General features: G+C 33.7%; 3 protein-coding genes across 3 annotated transcripts; 2 read left to right on the top strand and 1 right to left on the bottom strand.

Annotated features, from left to right (window-relative positions):
- The first annotated feature begins 806 nt into the window (after window positions 1-806).
- On the top strand, window positions 807-3,203 carry LOC107193198 (exocyst complex component 3). The gene has a single exon (XM_015582601.1). It carries the CDS (start codon window positions 957-959, stop codon window positions 3,201-3,203), a length of 2,247 nt encoding a protein of 748 aa, XP_015438087.1. The 5' UTR covers window positions 807-956.
- A 1,067-nt stretch (window positions 3,204-4,270) lies between these two features.
- Window positions 4,271-7,391, top strand: LOC107193194 (cell division cycle 5-like protein). The gene is made up of 10 exons (XM_015582596.1): window positions 4,271-4,434; window positions 4,513-4,778; window positions 4,863-4,993; window positions 5,060-5,562; window positions 5,630-5,804; window positions 5,868-6,236; window positions 6,284-6,402; window positions 6,484-6,648; window positions 6,722-7,003; window positions 7,076-7,391. The coding sequence occupies exons 1-10, from the start codon at window positions 4,390-4,392 to the stop codon at window positions 7,295-7,297; spliced, it is 2,277 nt and encodes a 758-aa protein (XP_015438082.1). The 5' UTR covers window positions 4,271-4,389; the 3' UTR covers window positions 7,298-7,391.
- Window positions 7,392-8,021: 630 nt separating this feature from the next.
- LOC107193193 (DNA-dependent protein kinase catalytic subunit-like) lies at window positions 8,022-20,321 on the bottom strand. The gene is given in 11 exon segments (XM_015582595.1): window positions 8,022-8,099; window positions 8,159-9,061; window positions 9,302-12,719; window positions 12,722-18,275; window positions 18,368-18,621; window positions 18,719-18,900; window positions 18,968-19,360; window positions 19,420-19,538; window positions 19,611-19,773; window positions 19,842-20,026; window positions 20,168-20,321. Coding segments are annotated over 11 exon segments (11,403 nt in total).
- Between the last annotated feature and the right edge of the window lie 346 nt (window positions 20,322-20,667).

Here is a 20,667-nt window from a genome sequence, read left to right as displayed (position 1 = left end):
ACTAGCTAAGCTCTAGTTGGGTCGAAGTTCATTGTTTAATTACTTCCTCACCAATTACCAGAAAGTAATTGATTGTGCGTATTAGGTTTCTAATCTATTATATTTAAAAAAATATAAAAACGAATAAAAAGGGGAACGTGGGAAACGTAACATTACTAAAATGTTCATTAACGATGAAATTTAGAATAAGTTATCATATTTCATCAGTATTACAATATTCATGTTTTAAACCGAAGCATCAGATATTTTTATTCCCACCAAATCATATTGGATACACGTATTATGAATGGAATATGTAATGCTCCATTTGTGCTAACGTCAGCAAATAAATATTTAGAGAATATCCTATTTAAGTTAGTTCAATAATCTGTTAAAGTCTACTAATCACTATCGATGAAGTTAAATGTTGTTTGCAATCAATTAAAACAGATTGGTTTTAAATTAAAAGGAAACACTACATTGCTAACTTGATGAGCGCCAAAACGGCATTATATTACCATCTATGAAGAATATGATACTAAATGGCCAATAGCTTGGACGTTTTGCCATAGATAGTACAACAGATCTCTTTTATCATTTCTCTATTCATATAAAAAATAAAATATTATTTAGGTATGACACAACACACAATTATTAATATATAGTATCGATTCAGGAGAATTTCATAAACAATTTAACGTTACTGGAGAAACTAGTTAAGCGTATTTTGCACAGTTTCTTTGCATTTTTCCTTATAGTACATTCGTATAAACTTACATACATACGTCACAATTGACAGGAGAGTCCGTTTAATGTAAATTCTCCTTAAAACACTTAACCAAGATTTTACAAATGTCTAAATAATCTTTGCACGTCTTCTGTTTGAACTTGTCTAATTTTGTTGGGAATCGTTGTCTCCCACTTTTATAAGTAACGTTTTTCTAAAATATCATAAATTACCTATAACGGCTTTGAAAATGGAAGATCTGCAGAAATTGGAGGACGAGGCCAAGGCGAGAGGAACAAAATATGTGACGAACTTATTACAACGTCCAGGGCAATTGGAAAAAATTGATATGTACAAACGTAGACTAAGCCGGAAAAAAGCTTCCGTGGAAACCATGCTCAAAACTGCAATGCAAAGTCAATTAGATGGAGTTCGTGTGGGTTTTGAACAGCTCCAGAGTTCCTTAGAAAGTATTGCTTCTGTGAAACAGGATGCAAATGATATCGGTGTGTTGTTCAGCCAAATTCCAGAACTAAACACGAAATTACAAGCTGTTCAGGAGGAAAATATGCGTCACTCACAATATGTTACTGCCAAAGAGAATTTGAAGCACACATTCACTGTGCCTGACAGTGTCGAAAAGACTAAGCAATGGATAAATGAGGGGAAGCTGTTACATGCTCATCAGAGCATCATGGATCTTGAGAATTCTAGGGATGATTTACTTTATGAGCTTCATAAATTGCCAAATCAATCCCCAGCTGACACAATTATGTTAAAAGCTTACTTAGAAGATGTTGAAATGCTTTCACAATTGATGGAGAAACAGATCAGATTAGTATTGAGTCGTACATTAAATACTGTAAGGAAAGAACCTACTGTTATTGTAACAGCATTAAGAATTATAGAAAGGGAGGAGAAGGCAGACCACTTTGCTATTCAGAGGCATAAACAAAGTGGATTTATGCCACCAGGTAGGCCCAAAAGATGGAAAGACATGGCTATGAAAGTCCTTGAAAAGTCTGTGGCCAATAGAATTGAAGGAACTCACATTGAAGAAAGGGTGGATAATAAAATGTGGCTAGTTAGGTACTTAGAACTGACAAGGCTACTAATTCTAGAAGACTTAAGAGTTGTTAAAACTCTTTGTGAGCCTTGCTTTCCACCTTGGTGGAACATTGTAAGAACTTTTGTTAAAATGTACCACATAAGCTTATCACAACATATGAAAGATATAATTGCCAATGGTTTAGAAGGAAATGAATACGTGTCCTTGTTATCATGGATTATGAATACTTACACTGGACCAGAATTGATGCAGCATAAAGAATTGAATATTGATACAAGTGACATTGGACCCTTGTTAAGTCCAGAAATTATAAATAATCTTCAAGATAAGTACTTGAAAAATATGTGCCAAAATTATGAGGATTGGATGCGGAAGACTTTAGAAACTGAGAAGGTTGATTGGTGGAGTGGAGTTTTACCAGAAGCCAGTACTCAAGATACATACTACCACACTGCAGCGCCTGTAATAATATTTCAAATGATTGATCAGAATCTTCAAGTGACAAAAACGATTAGTGCTGATTTAACAGCACAAGCATTGGTACTATGCATTGAACAAGTAATTAAATATGGATTCAAGTACAGACAAGCAATATTGGAATTTAAAAATAAACACTTTGAAGATAGAAGTCAAGTGCCATACTTCACACATCACATGATTACAGTTGTTAATAATTGTCTACAATTTATGGAATTAGCACAACAAATGAAACAACTTTACTGGGTTCCTAATACTAGTGGAGATGCTACAGTTAAATTTGAAAACCTATTGTCAAATTATCTGCAATTACGGAATGAAGCAGCAACCATATTGCTAGAAGAATCTTTCCTGGATTTAGAGTCACAATTTCAAGATCTAATAACTCCCAAATGGTTATCATCTCCAATTCCTGTAGAAACCATCTGTGTAACCTTGGAAGATTATTTCCAAGATTACAACCATTTATGTCCAAAGAATTTTGAGTATGTCATTACAGAAGCACAAAATCTCATTGCAAAACGTTACATTTCCGCTATGCTGCAACGAAAGATATCATTAAAAACATATGATGAATGTTTAACTTGCACTTCGAAGATAATGACAGAAGCAGATAAGCTAAAGAACTTTTTTGATAGAATAGCACCAAAAGTAGGAAACTTCAATTCTCCTTTTGAAATAATCAAACGCCTTGCCGAAGTATTGCGTTGTGAAGATTCCGAAATTCTTTCTCTTGATTTGCATTCGTTAGTTGAAAAGTATCCAGATATGGTAGAAGATCATCTAATTAGATTGCTGGGCCTTAGAGGTGATATTTCTCGCAGTGAAGCAAGAGAAAAAGTTTCATACATCTTTGAAGCACAACGTAATCGTAAAGTACCACAATCTATCACACATAGTATATTCAAACAAATAATTATACAGGATAGCTTTCTTAGTTGGAAACCTTGAAATTCAAAGAGAAATTAAAAGAAGGAAACAAATAAATTGTTGATTAGGTGGTTACATATCATCAATGAAGGTGATTTAGAATCTGGTACAATGTACTTAGGTGACAAAATAATTGTTATAGCTAATACTTACAGTAATAATCAGGAATAAAATTGATAAATAACAAATATATTGCAATTATATTATGAATAAGTATTTAAAGACGTTAGTGTTAGTTGCTATAAAAGTCTTCGTATGTATATATATGTATATGTCTAAAATTTTGAAAAATTTCTTACTCTGCAGCTTAAAATTAATATTATAAACAATACAATAATCAATTCACTGCCTTAGATACTAAACTGATCTAGGTAATCACTATTGATAATTTCATTTATATGTAGTTATTATACACATGTATATAATTATTATTATATATATATGTAAAAGAAAACAAGAGTGAATGAATATGTAAAATAATAAAAACAATATGCTTTAGAGACAAAAGAATCACTGTAAAAAAGGCTTACAGTATGCAAAGAAGCTTAAATAATTCTGTAAACTGTATGTTATTGTTAAATTTGTTATTTATTCAACTAATTTATAAAAAGCTATGTAAATAAATTAAGCTTTTAGATTTACTGTACATTGTGTACAGATGTGTTGTATGGATTTCGTATTAAAATTAAATCTTTGTACATACATATAAAAAGTATTCTGCCCGTAAATATGAAATAAAAAAAAACAGACGCAGAAGATCATTATTATTACATTTTGTTTGTTTAGTTGTATGATTCAAGTATAAATAATGTGTTTAACAGTTAACATAAATATAAAAAAGTAATGTATACAAACTTACTGTATCTATTTAAAAATAGAATGAAAAAATATAATTTGTAAATGAATGGAGATACATTTCTTGCATAAATAACTGTTTGCGTTTATTAAACACGTCTAAAAAAATAGTATCGTCCTAACTTAAACATTTAAATTAAATATATTTCAAAACTGTATCGATATTGTTTGTGCCTGTTATTCACTGATGTCTCTGCAATCACATTGGCCATTCCAGTTAAATTGAGCGTCGCCATCGATGACTGAATATGCCAATGTGGGTGTTGTTAATTATCAACTGAATACGGATCATCGCCAATACTTTGGCGTTTGTTTGTTTGTTTATTGAATAGCAATAAAAAATACATAAAAGATGCCGCGAATTATGATAAAAGGTGGTGTCTGGCGAAACACCGAGGTAAGATTCAAACTCTAACCTAAACTCTATTGCTTTGATTACAAAACATGTTTCTCTAAACTAATGTTTTTATTATAGGATGAAATCTTGAAAGCTGCTGTTATGAAATATGGCAAAAATCAGTGGAGTCGGATAGCATCACTCTTACACAGAAAATCTGCCAAACAATGTAAAGCACGTTGGTTTGAATGGTTGGATCCAAGTATCAAGAAGACAGAATGGAGCAGAGAAGAAGATGAAAAACTATTACATCTTGCCAAATTGATGCCGACACAATGGAGAACCATTGCACCAATTATTGGACGTACAGCTGCACAATGTTTAGAACGCTATGAATATTTACTGTGAGTAAAAACATTTAAAAGTTACTATTATGGAGAATGCTTATATAATATCGGCTTCTATATATTTAATTCCTTTTATATCAGTGATCAAGCTCAGAAAAAAGAAGAAGGAGATGATGCTGCAGATGATCCTCGTAAACTTAAACCTGGAGAAATTGATCCAAATCCGGAAACAAAACCTGCTAGACCTGATCCTAAAGATATGGATGAAGATGGTAGTCTTTATTTTAAGAACTATTACTTCTTGTCACATGTATAAAAATAAAAACAGCAATTTTCAGAATTGGAGATGTTGTCTGAGGCACGTGCGAGGCTTGCAAATACTCAGGGCAAAAAGGCAAAACGTAAAGCCAGGGAGAAACAATTAGAGGAAGCTCGCAGACTTGCAGCCTTACAAAAACGCAGAGAATTGAGGGCTGCTGGTATTACTGTATCACAGAAGAACAAACGGAAGCGCGGAGTTAATTACAATTCTGAAATTCCGTTTGAGAAACGACCTGCCTCCGGATTTTATGACACTTCCAATGAGCATGTCGATCCACTTGCCATTGATTTCTCTAGAATGAGACAGCAACATTTGGATGGGGAATTGAGGCAGGAAAAAGAAGAAATGGAACGCAGAAAAGACAAACAAAAGTTAAAACAACGCAAAGAGAATGATATTCCAATGGGAATGCTCAACAATGAAGAGCCAATAAAGAAACGGAGTAAACTCGTTTTACCAGAACCACAGATATCTGACCAAGAATTGCAGCAAGTTGTTAAGCTTGGGAGGGCATCAGAGGTGCAGTATCCTATATGTCTATTGAATATAAATGATATATATTTTAAATCTATGTTTTTTGTAATAGGTTGCTCGCGAAGTTGCAACTGAAAGTGGTATTACATTATCAGACAGTTTACTGGCTGATTATTCTTTACCAACAAATGCAGCTGCAACTCCTCGTACACCAGCTGCTACAGACAGAATTCTTCAAGAAGCTCAAAATGTTATGGCCCTTACTCACGTTGATACTCCTTTAAAAGGTATGTGAAATTTTATATGGGAACATGTCAAAGGTATTAATGGCTTTAATTTGTTGTTTACAGGTGGATTAAATACTCCGCTAACTAATTCAGATTTTACTGGCGTTGTTCCTTCTGCAAATGCTGTAGCTACTCCAAACACAATTCTGGCTACACCTTTTCGCTCACAACGAAGTGACGGAACTCCGGCTAATTCTTTTAACACGCCAGTGTCTACACGAACGCAAAACGGAGTTCTGACGGCTACACCAGTTCGCGATAAGCTCAGTATTAATCCGGATGAGAATATGGACGGTTCAGAAACTCCTTTAATTCAGAAACAAGTGAAAGAACAGTTACGTGCTGGCCTTAGTGCTCTTCCAACACCACGTAACGATTACGAAATCGTTGTTCCTGAAGGGTTGTGTAATCATTTGAGTACAAAACATCTTGGTATCTCACAAAAATTATTCTTATAGTAATATTGTTATACGTTATAGGAAAAAAGGAATTATCTCGCAGATCACAAGTCATACAACGAGATTTACCACGACCGGTTGATGTAAACATGAATACTTTAAGGCCATTTATGGACACTCCCTTAACAGATTTGCAAAGAGTACAAAAACAAACAATTTATTAATATTTAACAGAAGTTTATACATTAATGATATGCTTTTTAACGTTTGTTTATTTTTAGGCAGAGGAACTAATTAAAAGAGAAATGATTACAATGATGCAATATGATGCACTACAAAATCCGGTACAACAAAATCGTAAGGGTGCCTCAAATTCAGTAGCTCAGGCACAGAGTTATTTAGAGCAACATCCGTATATTAATTTCGAAGAAGAAGAACTTACAGCTGTAAGTTAATCGGATATTGCACAATTCTTTGTTATCTTTATATCATTTTAGTCATGTATACAATTTGCTTTAGGCCAAAAGTCTCTTAAGTGATGAAATGGCAGTTGTAAAGGAAGGTATGGCACATGGAGAACTTAGTTTAGACTCATATACAACTGTATGGGAAGAGTGCTTGTCCCAGATTTTGTATCTGGAGACACAAAAACGGTATACACGTGCAACGTTAGCTTCGAAAAAAGACCGAGTGGAAGCATGTGAAAGAAAATTGGAAGAAAATCGTATGCACATGACTGGAGAAGCTAAGCGAGCTGCCAGAATGGAAAAGAAATTGAAAGTTCTCACTGGAGGATACCAGGTATTTAGATTTATTTTAATATAAAAAGTATTATGTACAATTGTCTATGTGTACAATTTTTTTTATGTATAGACTAGAGCACAGGTATTGACGAAACAGTTACATGATTTATGGGAACAAATAGAACAAGCGCATTTAGAACTTTCGACGTTTAAGTTTCTGCAAACGCAAGAAGAAGCAGCGGTACCAAGACGAGTAAATGCGCTTATGGAAGACGTTAATAGACAAACAGAACGAGAACGCGTATTACAAACGCGATATGCCCAATTGCAAGAACAGATGCAACAGTGTTGAATATTGTTCAGATAATTCATTGTAATATACGAACTATAAGAAGAAATATAAGAATCTAATTTGTACACTTGAAGAAAATATATATAAGTCATACTAGGACACTTCAAGCAAGCGAACATTTTCTCGGATAGTAATTTTATACAAATAAAAACAAATCCATTCACATTGTGCATGACTGACAATTCAGTCTTTTAAGGCTGGAAGAGTTTACTGTGAGTATAATTTATTGTATTTAAAGAACTATTAACATAGCATAACTGTTAAATGAAAAAAGTATGATAAATAAACCTTAAAACCAAGTTTTGCTTTTGTTTTATCATGTACTTCAACTATAAAGTACATCCGGTTAAAACTTTCAATTATCTGGTTATTAAAGTTTATCTATAATTTAAAAATATTAATCGTTTACTTTTGTCTTATAGTAATATACGCGATAATAAAAGCATTTTTCAAATCTGGCAGTGCTACAAAAGTTTGTTTAGCTGAGTCCGGTTAGATTGAATACAGTTCCCGGATTCACCGTCCTTATAATGTAGAGGGTGTTAAAATCACTAGTTTTTTTTTTACTTTCAGTAGTGGTCCGTCCATACCAAAAATAACAAATGAAATAATAACATTTTATTTATAAAACGGTACAAATATAGTTACATGCAGCATATATTATTACTCTATAGATTTTAACTATGCACTTGAAAAATCCATTATAAATATGAGTCTGGATAATTTAAAGCCAAGGTTGCCATCCCACATACGAGCGGCCTAGGATATTTAAATCGGTTGCTTGATCCAGCAAGCATTCAATCTAAAAATGTCATTAATTTAAATAAATAATGACAAAAATAATATCATATGAAATATTACCTGTTCTTCGGGTGTTAGAAGATCATTCTTCATCGTTGCTCGAGTTCGTTTAATCTCATCATCCCCAGTAACTATAACATTATACCTATGAAAATATTTATCGTCATGATGTTCTTTCAGTTGTTCCAACGTAATCAAGGATGGTTTGATTCCGTTTAATTTCTTCGTGACTGCCTTAATCTTTTTCATAGGGATCCATTTCACGTCCGCAATATCGTCTTCATCTTCGCGTAGCGCTTTGTTAACGTTGTCGGTCCAATTTAAAGGTTCATGAACAAAGACATCCATGCAAGATAAAATAGGGCCCGACTCATTCCTCAACGCTCGTAATGTGTGAATCATTATCGCTCCCAAAAGATCCTTTTCAGTGAAAGGTTTCAGCAAGCCAAGAATTTGGTGCGTTAAACGAAACGGTACTAATTCAGGAATTCTTAGATCGACACCAGCGTCAAAGGCTAAACCAAAATCGATACCTAAACAATGTCCTGACCCAATAGTAATGAGAATATTCCTAAAATGTCGATCACCAATACCCAAAATCCAATGTGCAATGCACATAGTGGCATACGTGGTGATAAAATTTCGACGCATTGTAAGGAAACTTTCTACAGAGGGGCATAGTACCGTGAACGTTTTGCGTAAACTGTCCCATTCCGTTTTACTTATAAATTCATTCATCTTGGCGCTCACTTTTGAGGCGCTGTATTTCACTGTCGCCTCTTTATATCTTTGAATTTGGTTCTTAGAAGGTGCAGCACTTCGAATCCATTTATCATAGTCTTTACATATTAATTTATATTTTTTTATTTGTTCCTCGGATAGTGTAAAGTGTATTAAGTCCTCTAAAGACCTTGTGTCGTCTATCCATTGTATTAGGCCTACTGTTTTGGATAAAGGAATCACCTGTGTTGCAGAAAAATACCTATTATTAACTGTACTCTTTATATGCGAAGCATGTAGATATGTTTACAAGAAAAGATACAACGATGGAGGATTTTAGGCATCAACAAATTAAGAAGGATACCCTTACACTTTGTTGAGCACAATGGTGGTCAATAAACTTCATCTAATTCAGTATTCGTATACTGAGTTTTAAAATACTAAATATAAGTTGATAAACGGAGACCGCATTTATGCACCCACCTGATATGTATCAATAGACAACTGTCGTTGTCTGCAAGCAGCGTCAGTGTGCAACGTTTTGTTCATAATGGTGCATAACTGTTGCAACCTTTGATCTTGTCTTAAATCTTCGCCAAATTTTACGAGGAAAGGGTACTCCTTTGCATCATTACCAACCATGATAATTTGAATCGGTTTGCGCAGTGACTGCATCACCTTCACAGTAGGTTCTATCTTCATTATTTTGGCGTGATATTGTGGCATAGGTTTTCTGTTGCCAGTATACTGTCCAGGTATCTCTATGTCTTTTTCAGAATATTTATACAACCACGGGCTATAGTCCTGTAAATGTAACCTATCTCTACGCGTTTCAAGCAACTTTGTAAGTTCCTTAATGATTTGATCCACATGTTGTTTAATTTCATCTGGCTTTTTACGTTCCCATTCCTTTATTTTAGCTCTATAGCATTGAATCTCATTAAAGATTTTCCCCGGTTTTGGATCACACTCGTTCTCCAGTGTATCTGTATATACTTTCTTCAGAAGGATGTCTACAGCCGTAGCTGGTCCAAGTGATAAATTTTGTAAGAATTCTAATAAATAATAGTGCAAATATAATTCTGGTTGAGCCACATACTGTATTGCCAGTAGAAACTGCTCGTTTTCAGGTCTGTTGTACAGAATTTGTCGAATTTCATACGTTCTAGTTTTATTCAGAAGGGCAGGATTAGTTTCCACTGTCAAACGAAACGTGTAGATTACAGCGTTTGGATAAATTTCGACGATCCGTTTGAGGATTGGTATAATTAACGGAGCAATGGATGTTCCTAAATGTGAGAATAGTTGAGCTTGCCAAGATAGGAACAACCAAGTTTCCACCCCTTCACTCTCCTTCAAAAAGATATCCTTTGTCTCTTCGTCTTCAAAATATTCAGGTTTTAACAAACAAGGAAAATAGTGTGCTGCATCGAGGGATCCATAACTCATCGCTTTTAACGTAGAATGTACGAATTCCTTACTTATACTAATACTACTGGTACCGTCCAATAATCTGTCGTAACAGTACTTTGATAGGGTGAAGTAACATTCTTGTATGCTTGCAGTTGTTGTATCACAACACATTTTTAATTGATTCAGACTGTAAGTTTCCAATGACTCTTTAATGACAGATGGATCGTCACTCTCGGAATTAATTGCATTTAAAATCATAGTGTTCCTCATCAGTAAGTTGAAAAATGTTTCATCTTTCTGAGTTAACTGTGCAACTTTTGAAGCTATTTTGCTAACTTGTTGTCGAACACCCACGTTTGTCATTGAGTCGAGGTAATTTTCCTGTAACAAATTATGACAGTGTTTCCAAGAAGAAGCATAATTAGATAGCTTCTTCTTCATATTCGTTTCAATCTCTCCGTTTAAATACTTTATTTTTGCACCAGTTAAAAAAAATTGATGTTTCATATCTTCAGAGTAATTCGGCACTTCACGTTCCAGTTGATGCAGGTATTTCTTTGCTATGTATTTATTTTTCTGATTCAATGCTGCATCGATCATTTTTAATCGCATGTTAAAGGCTACTGTGTGCAGCTGATTAGTGATCCCAGATCCTTCTCTATCTGGTACGCTTTCTGAATCGTGTTGAGTTTCATTCATGAGTTCCAATCTGTCATTTAACGGGGACTGGATGAAGTATATTCTGCAAGATGTTAATTTGTCCGATGGAAGTATGGCATCTTGCACAGAGGGTAGACTGTTGTTCCAAAACTTCAAAATTTCTTGTAAGCCATGTGGATTTTTGACTGTTTTTAAAACTTTTATGAACCAATTTATATTACTCGTTATTCGCAACTTTCGTAAGTTACGTATTCTTAATTGTGTAGACAGTGGATGAAGTCTGATCCACTGTTCCCTCGTTTCATCCAATGTGTTCAGTATAAAATCATGAGCTACTTCTAGTTCATTATACAGGAAGAACATTGACAATTCATTCCCAAAGAATCGTTTAATATGCTTCACTTTCACATCATCTTTCAACCAATCTTCCATGATCTTTACAGCCTCAGAAAACGTGTCATTGATGTCTTCGTCTGTCAATTTACGTACGTGAACCTCAAATAACCATGGGAACATCCAGTCTTTCCATGGTTCGTTCCAAATATTGTCTATATTTCCATTCAGTTTGTTTTGAATACGTTTGTCAATTTCATCCCAGCGACATAAGTTGCTTAAAGATTCGAACAAGCCCTGAAGGCAGTGCTCTTTGACCAGTTCTGAGCCTGATTCGTAGGCTTTCTCATAGGCTTGTTTTGCGACAATCCAATTGTTACCTGCTTGAGCAAATGATGCTTCACGCATATCCTCATTTGTTATATGATTCTGAAAGATGCTGAGAACTACGTCAACATCATTCATAGACTCATATAGGTTTGTTAACTGCAACCATTCATTAGACTCTTGTACAGCGTTGTATCTTGCTTTCTTTTTAGACGGTTGAAAATCGTTTATACCATGTATTAAATTTTCTTCAATAACAAGTGATCCAAGGAAATGCAAATTATTTAATCTTGAAACCTTTGCAATGATCTCTGGCGAGCAATTTACCACACGAGTGGTCAACAGTATTTCTAAAATTGCAGCTATTATAGAACTACTTCCTTGTTCTGTCTGTGTAATAAGTTTTAAACTACTTGCAACTTTTTTTACAAACTCGTCTCCTCCATGTTCTTTTACTAAAGAGCAAATAATACAAACTGTTAAATCTTTACAAATCTGTAGGTCTTTTTTTACTAACTGTTGCAGTGGTTCGATCAATGCAGAGTGAGATATTTCAACATCTGGAAAATCACCTATTCTATATTTTCTGTACAATTTTACGCTGCTTCTTTGACGTGCAGCTTCTTCTTTTATCATTTCATCGCGCTGTATATTGTTCTTAATTTCCTTCTGACGTATAACTGTTGAAATTTCAGTCGAACTATTTAAAAACCGTTTTGACCTCTTATTATGAGCAGGTTGTGGCACTATTGGCACTTTAAATATGTTATCATGGTCATAGTCACTTGACATTAATACTGTTTTTTCACTGACGTAAGTCGGTTCGAATTCAAGTTCCTGAGTAGCTTGAAGATTTAACTCAGCATTGAATCCTGCAGACGTTCTTGCATTCGTAGAATCAAAATTAGTATTGGCCAATGTAGCACTCATTTGAATGAACGTTTGATTCATTTGTGTAGCCAGAGATGGAACAAAAAGTGGAGCTTTTGATCCGAAATTTTTTATTCTCCATGAAGGTGTTATATTGTAATCTCTGTAACGACAATCGTACAACGGTCCGTCGAACATTTTCTGCATATATTTTGTTGACTTCTTAGTAAGGTCCAGAATCATCAGAAGCAAAAATGGCAGAAAATTGTTGCCAACATTAGCTGTATATGTATTTAAAGCTTTTCTAGTATGCCACTAAGCAACATTTCCCTGCTGTTGTACACCAATTCTCTTACATTTTCATCATCAGAGGTATCAATACTATACCTCTTATAAACATTCATAAATATGTCATAGGCACATTCTCTGTATTCAGAAGAATCGTGTTTTGTGTAAAGAGGCACTAAATTTAATAGAGGTAAGAAATTTGATGGAGGAAGAATAGGAACTAAAGAATCAATGATCTGCAATGCTATCTTTTCACAAAGTGAAACTTTGTTCCTCAATAGATCACGAAACTTCATATGAGCTAGTTCCTTTAATATTAAATCTACGCCTAGCTTTGGTATACACTGTAAAAATATTTCTAAACAATGCGACTGTCCCATTCTGTCCACTCTGAATATATTAGCGGTAACAAATTCGAAATAAATCATACCAGCATTTTGATAACTTTTGCATAATGCACGAATACATTTGATCTGTCTGGACACAAATGTCGTTTGCATTTGCCTAAATATACTTTGAATTTTGTCAATTATGGCCCCCTTCTTATTTGATTGACTATTACTTTCATCCAAATGCTTAAGTATTAAACCGAAACATTCGCAGCACTGCAAAATTGTCTCCTCGTCGTCTTTCCAATCCTCCAAAGATTTTTTCAAAAACTCGAAGATATCATCCTTTTCAACAACATGTTTTTCCATTCCATTCACCATGCAAATTAGTATCAAATATACTGCAGCTCCAGGCAGAGTCTTCATCTTATTAGTTAAATTCTGAGGTAATTGCAAACAAGCATTCCATGTTTCAAGGATTGTTTTTATCATAATCATGTTATATTTATAAACAGCTTTCGAAATCTCACTCGTCTTTTTTACCATAGCTTTTTCAATGATTATTTCCCATAGCTTCTGTGCCATGGTTTTACCATGATTTTCATCAGGTACGGCTACAGTCCGCCAATCTATCAGCATCTCTATAACATCAGCAATGACATAGTTTAATTGATTCTGTCTTAAATATGAATAGGTGGTGTGTATTATTGGTTGAAGAAAAAATTTCGCGTACGGCTTGAACACGGTTTGCGTGTTTAAAATAATTTTCAGCATGAACAATCTAACGTTGTCATAACTGGTTGATGTCATAGATTTGCAAAAGTATTTCAACCATTCGGGCATTACGATATTACTGTCATCTGGTAGTGTAGATATCTCTTCCGATATCATATGATTCAGTACACCACAAATGTAGCCCATACATTCGTGATTGTTCAATTCATCGCTTTCAAACAGTAAACTCATACTTTCCTCTGCAGTGTCCGCGTTATTACTATTATTACGTACAGTAGCTTCGTTGAAGTCGTAAGCATTTATATCTTCGTTCAAAGTACAGGTACCCACATTATAACTGTAAATGTATGAATACCGTGCAGAAGACTGCCGTGACCTCATGCTTTTCCTAATAGTGGTCAGCTTTTTACGATACTTCGGATACTCCTTAAATGTCTGCTGAAGATTGTACTGCTTTCGACAATCCACAATGTTCTCCCAAATCAATTGTTTCTTCTTTCTGTTCTCAAGGAAAATGCTTAAGTAAGAATCTTCATCTGTCTTTAAAGACACAATTGCTATGGAACAATTGTACGCAGAGCAGTGCAACAATCTAATTATCTCCTTGTGTTCCGGATCAGGTGTTTTTAACATTCGCACATTTAGCGCACTTCTGTACAAATTTCGTAATAGTTCTTTCCCAGTTACCACATTGTCGATGGCATTTCGCGTAATAACACTCTCGGGATTATCTATTTCTTTTAGGGGTATCTTTCCAAACATGACTGCAACAAGATCGTAACATCCTATTTTTGATACTATGAGCTGCTTCATATCCGAACTGCTTCCAATAAGTACTTGCTGAACGATAGTATATATTTCTTTGATATTCCTTTCAAAAAATTTGCATATTTCGTGAATTTTGGATAAATGAAATAGCGGTAAAAGAAATTTACGTAGAATATCGAATCTTTCGTCGATAGATGTGTTCGAGTTCATAAACAACTTGTATGCTGTTTCAATGGACTCCAAAGCGTATTCAGTGGTAATGGAATTGAAATATTTTCGCAGATACTCGTCTGTTGTTTCGTTACAAAGTTGTTCGGCGATACCGGCCGTGAATAAAATGATAGTTTTAAATAATACCACTGACTTAGTTACTGCTAGCAACTTTAATAACGTTTGAAAGCAGTTAATGATTTTCAAAGCTTTCACGTTTCTTTGTGCGAAATCATTTGGGCACATATCAAGTCTGTGACTTCGCAGAGTATGTAAGATGACGAGCAATTCTGGTCTTGTATTACACGTCATGTCGGTCAGACAAACGAGAAAATTCTGAAGGATCTTAATTTTATACTCTATATCGGAGCTCTCTGTTAATTGATTGAGAATCCATGTATAGAAATCTTTGCTCAAGGACAGTACTTCGGTTGGCTTGTCCTTCAGATGCACAGCGATTCCATAAATGCTTATCAACTTTTGCTTACATTCATGTAACTCATTCTTATGTCGTTGGACAAACACGAACACTTGCTCAGTTATTGTTAACAAAAAAGGTGGATTCGCTTGCAACAGATCATCAAATACTTCTATAGTCTTTTCTATGTCCTTCAACATGTATCGAAATATTTCATTTTTGAACATATTCAAAAAGTATATACCATGTTCAATTTTATTAAGATCTGATCCAAGTATCGTATTAGTTGTAATTAATGTAATCAATGTTCTTGTTATTGTAGGCTCGTAATGTATAAGTAGCAATTCTATCAGAATTCGTAAGTAATCTTTCACTGGTGCTTTGATATTTACACAAACGAATACATCCATTCGTTTCTGTGCCAAAACTTTGAAGATACATCCAATTTTATCCTCTGGATGATCAATTAATTGTGTTCCATTATACAATCGATTAAAAATATCATGTTGTTCCAGAAAACTTAAACCTCGAACGTATTGCTTAAGTTCATTGCAACTCTCTTTGCCAAAAACAATGTTATCCATGTCAATAAAATTATTCGTATGCTTCTCCACATGCACAGATAATTCATGTTTCACGCGACTCAGTAAAGTGTCATCGTTCTTCCGTATTATTGACTTCAGCAAATTTTCCATAACTAGTGGGAGTGCTTCAGAAATTTCAAAATTTTTTGTGTCAAAACCTATCACTTCGGGACACATTATACATTTTGCAATTAATTCAAACAGATCTTTATTTAAAAAGAAATCTGGTATATAATTTTCATCAAAATTCAGAAGAACTTGTAAGAAATCGAATAAAGTCATTATTAATTTACAGTGCAATATTTGAAGTTCTTCAAGCTCTTTTGATAGCATTACTGAATCGTCGTCTTTTGTTTCTATTTTAATTTGATTCACTACATGAATAAAATTCCTTGCACAGTTGAAAATTACTTCTCTTTCAGAATTTGAATTTGCAAATAAGTACTGTACAGTCAGTAGGTCATTTCGTATCAGCCAAATGTAACAGTCCAAACTCCTTAAAAGAGGCGCAATAGCTTTAAATGAAAGACTATCTATCTTTGATTTTAAGCCTTTCAATATTATCGCATTAAATGTTTCAATACCATGAGTATTAATGTAATTATTTATCATTGCCTTAGCCGAGTCACAATTTGTTATGTGTTTAGAAAGTTTGACAACTAGTTCCATACATTTTGCTCGATAATATTGGTCTATACCACCACATTGTGTCAACAACCAATACACAGCATCTGTCAAAGTGGAACCTTCAAAGTCATATGGTTTTCTACGCTTATCGTCTTCCGCGTTCAGTAAATTCATTTTTGCAATTAGAACTCTCTCAACGTGCTCGAGTGCAGTCTTAATTGAGGGATCATTGCAACCATCTAAACTCTTCACAAAGCAATACAAAAGTTCCAACCAGTATTCAGAGACAATTTCTTCGTCTTCTCGTAAGACAATATAAAGATGATTAAAAGCTGTTATAGCTGCTACTCGCTTGGACACAGAGGGATGAAGTGCGAAATTCGTAATTTTATATATCACTCCATCGATATTCAATTGAATTTTTTTCTTATTATCAGACTGCTTTATGGACCACTTGGTGAATTCGGCTAAGCACATTCCAGAAAATTCTCTAAGCGAAGAATTTGAATCATTATTTAAACTTTCAAACAGCGAATCTACAAAGTATGTAGTTGCTAGAGAATTGAGCATAAATTGTGAACTCAACCAATGTATCAACTGCAGTGTCAATGGGTGAAATATTTTGCTTGCTGCTTCATCAAGATCACAGCCTAAACTGAGTAAAGCTGGACATATAATCTTATACACAGGAGCAAATCTATTCATATTTGATGTTGATGTTTTACCTACAATGAACACTATCACAGAATGAAGTACTTCACAGGCAATTATTTTTGTTCGCCTATCCCCAGAGTTTTGAGCTAATTGAGTCAATCTTGGTAAAATTTTATCGAAGTATACATCCACTTCTGTATCTGACAACATCAATGAGTACTTGAGTAAATCTTTCTTATCCCAAGTAGCTCCTGTGTCCATTGATCTCTTGTACACAAAATTCATTATTATGTCAGTATCGAGTGAGGCAATAAATAACAGAATTCTCATCTGAAATCTTTCTAAAGTATTCTCATCATCTCTGAGTATAACACGCTTAATAACCTTTCGCTCTGTTTTTATGATGTCTTGTAAAAATTCTACGCAGCTTTCTCCACTGTGTAAATATGGTTCTAAAAGTGGTACGATTTCCCGTAAAAATTTATCTGTCTGTCGATTGTTTAAGTGGCTTGTCCATTTTTCTAAAGTGTTCAAAGCAGTATAAGCTATTTCAAAATCGCTTAAACCTACAGTTAAAGCGATCTTAAATGTTGGAATTGTACTGTTTAGTATGCGTTTTATGTATATCTCTGGTACATTAAGAATTAATGATAAACACGTAGTTAATAATTCACCAGAGAATGTAGAAATCAAATTCAATATATTCATTAGATATTTGTATAGTAGTTCCAGTGTTTCTGTTTCAATTTCATCGTTAAGTAAATTAGAAATGTGTTTAAAAGTTGCATACACTAACTTATAAAATCCTGATATTAGAGGACGTTTGTAAGACATGCCGATAATTTTTAACAAGAATTTGTGTAAAGTATTTATCAATAAAGAGGACTCTAATTCGCTGATTATATCAACATACAAATCTACAATATTGACAAACATTCGGAAATCTTCATTATTCTCACCAATTTGAGAAAAAGCCACATCTGAGAATATGTTATCTTCTTTTGTTTTTGTGTTCAGATTCAATTTGCTAATCAGAACAATGGACACATGTATCATTGAATCCACTACTACTTGCAGAATTTGTTGATGTTGTTTGTATCTCTCTAGTTTTAAAAGTTGTAACCACAATGGTAAATAGTTCTTGTAGCATACTGGGCGTTCTCCAAGATTTTGTAATCCACGTTGTAATTCCGCATCGATGAACAAAGTATGCGAACAAGACCATATTATTCCATCCTGAACTGAATAGAAAGAAAACGAAACATACTTATATTAAGAAACTAATCGTATAGTATTGTTGATAAAAAAAAACGTTTGTGAATAACATACGTACTTAAATTATAAAGAAATTCTTCCAACAATGTTTTACTGACTATCCCAACATTAATTATTGTATGTATCAGTGAAGAAATTGCAGAACTTCGACTAGTGACAGGAAGATCGGGAAATCTTTTAATTAAAATAATACTGAGCTTTAAAATTATATTAATCTGATCAATCGATAAGTCTGATGTATGCAATATTATTTCAGACAGGGCTTCTTGATAATCGCAAGTACTTTCCAACATTAATCGTCCTAAATCTTCCCTATAAACGTTAATATAATAGTTTGATTTAAATTTAAATGTACACTCACAATAATTTTAATATGTAGTACAGTATGTGTACATGGTACAGTCTATACCTGGAATAGAGTGGTACAGCACAATGGGCAATCAATGAGAACATCTCCCTCACATTATTATCTGTGAGGTACCTTTTACATGGGGCAGCCATTTGACTAAAGCCATATATAATAAACCGTAATATATTTGTGTTGGCCTGCTGATTACTCTTTAATTGTTCCTCCAAAAGATTTTTAAAATACTAAAACATAATAATTGTAGGTCGTCACACTCATTATATTAAATATAATGCCAAATATGAAGCTTACCAAAAACACTGCTTTGTCTTCTTCAGAAGTTTTGTACTTTAATGTGTTTCCAATCATTCGATAAAAACTTTTCAAAGCATGTTGTCCACATTCACTACATTGCAGATTTTTGTCTTGGGCAAGATTTACTAATAAATTGTACCAATGTTTATAATCGCAATAAACGAATTCACAAAACAGGTAGATATGACGGGACAATAAATTTACAGCTGATCTCATTGAAACTTTTTTAACTTGATATCTTTCTGGTCGACTTAGATCTTTCACCCAACCATATAATTCCTTGCAATACTTTTGTTTTAAATCGCATGACAGCTCTCCCAACAAATTTGAAAGAACATCCAAATATACTTGAAATATATCAGCTGATTGAGATACAGTTTGTGGATTATACTACAATTATAAATCAAGACATAAAAACTTATGCATTAGAATTAATGAGAACAATATACCTGTTTTATGATGTCATTTCGTAACTGCTGGAAAATCATAGTTGAATACTCCTTTACCTCTGGAATTTCTGGATTATGCTTTGTAATTTCACCAATTACAAGGAATAGTACACTCCTTTCTACAATAATTCACAACAAAACTTTATACAATTATGTACATAACTCAAGTTCATTTGACATTAAAATGTTACCTTTTATGTCTACTATAGGAAACAAAGATACAAATCTTTTTATAGTTTCACCTAATTCCATTTCATATTCTTTGAGCAAGTCAATTAATTTATTGAAAGCATTACTGGCAGCTCTTTGAATAAATAAAGAGCATTTTGTTTCAAGTGCCTGTTGGCATATATTCTGTAACCAACTAAAGTTAGAATACAAAAATCATTATATCGTTTAATGAATAAAATATACTTTCATACTTTTGTGTCAATGACGTATGGTACAAATATTTCAGAAAATTGTTCTATAACAAATTCAAGAAGATGATATGCTTCCTTAATTGCTGTGTCAAAGTCTCTCTGAGGCTTTGTGGACTTTTTAAGTGCATTGTTAAGAAAACAGAGCAACCCTTCTTCTTTATCAAATAATATAGATAACACCAACTCTAAAAACAAAGTAATAAACATTAGATATTAATAATACAATGTATTTTTGTTGTAAATTCATGGTAAAACGCAATATAATGAGTGAAACAGAGTGTAATGTAATAACAAAAAGAGTACCATTAACTATCTGTCATACATACCGCTATCATCTTTCAATATATTTTGAAAATACTTTCTACTATCCCTTAGAATTTGTATTAGATTACTGCTACTCTTTTGATCTTTGTTATTTTGATCTGATATTTCCCTTACGGATCGAGTAAAAATGTCCATAAACGTTTTAAAAGAATCCATGTTTACCGGTTTATTGAATCGTACACTGACGTACACACCATGTAAGAATAGATTTGCTGTGTGGGACCATTTGGGACTTCGTGACTAGAGATGACGTTCAAAATCACAAACGGTGATTTATCACAGTGATCGCCGAACCACGATCACGGTCGTGATTTAACTTCATTCACAACCGTGATTGCAATTTTTTTATTTTGAGTGAATTTGCTCACTGCGATCGTAAGTCCTTTAATCAGATCTTTAAACAGAAAAACGTATTCAATATGATTTTAGGATGATTTACATTACTATTCGTGTTTGTAAAAATCAGTAGAAAAAACAAGAAATTCTAAAAGAATAATTTGCT

The sequence above is a fragment of the Dufourea novaeangliae genome, unplaced genomic scaffold (genome assembly GCF_001272555.1).
Source record: "Dufourea novaeangliae isolate 0120121106 unplaced genomic scaffold, ASM127255v1 scaffold712, whole genome shotgun sequence".
Taxonomy (NCBI): Eukaryota; Metazoa; Arthropoda; class Insecta; order Hymenoptera; family Halictidae; genus Dufourea; species Dufourea novaeangliae.
This window is presented reverse-complemented; position numbering and strand designations above follow the sequence as displayed.

What these genes read in the sequence shown, in the direction of transcription:
- LOC107193194 (XM_015582596.1), top strand. Translation starts at nt 4,390, where the DNA reads ATGCCGCGAATTATGATAAAAGGTGGTGTCTGGCGAAACACCGAG. An exon ending in CGTTGATACTCCTTTAAAAG is followed by an intron (nt 5,805 to 5,867) that starts GTATGTGAAATT and finishes TGTTGTTTACAG; the next exon opens with GTGGATTAAATACTCCGCTA. An exon ending in AAGAAGAAGAACTTACAGCT is followed by an intron (nt 6,649 to 6,721) that starts GTAAGTTAATCG and finishes AATTTGCTTTAG; the next exon opens with GCCAAAAGTCTCTTAAGTGA.
- LOC107193198 (XM_015582601.1), top strand. Translation starts at nt 957, where the DNA reads ATGGAAGATCTGCAGAAATTGGAGGACGAGGCCAAGGCGAGAGGAACA.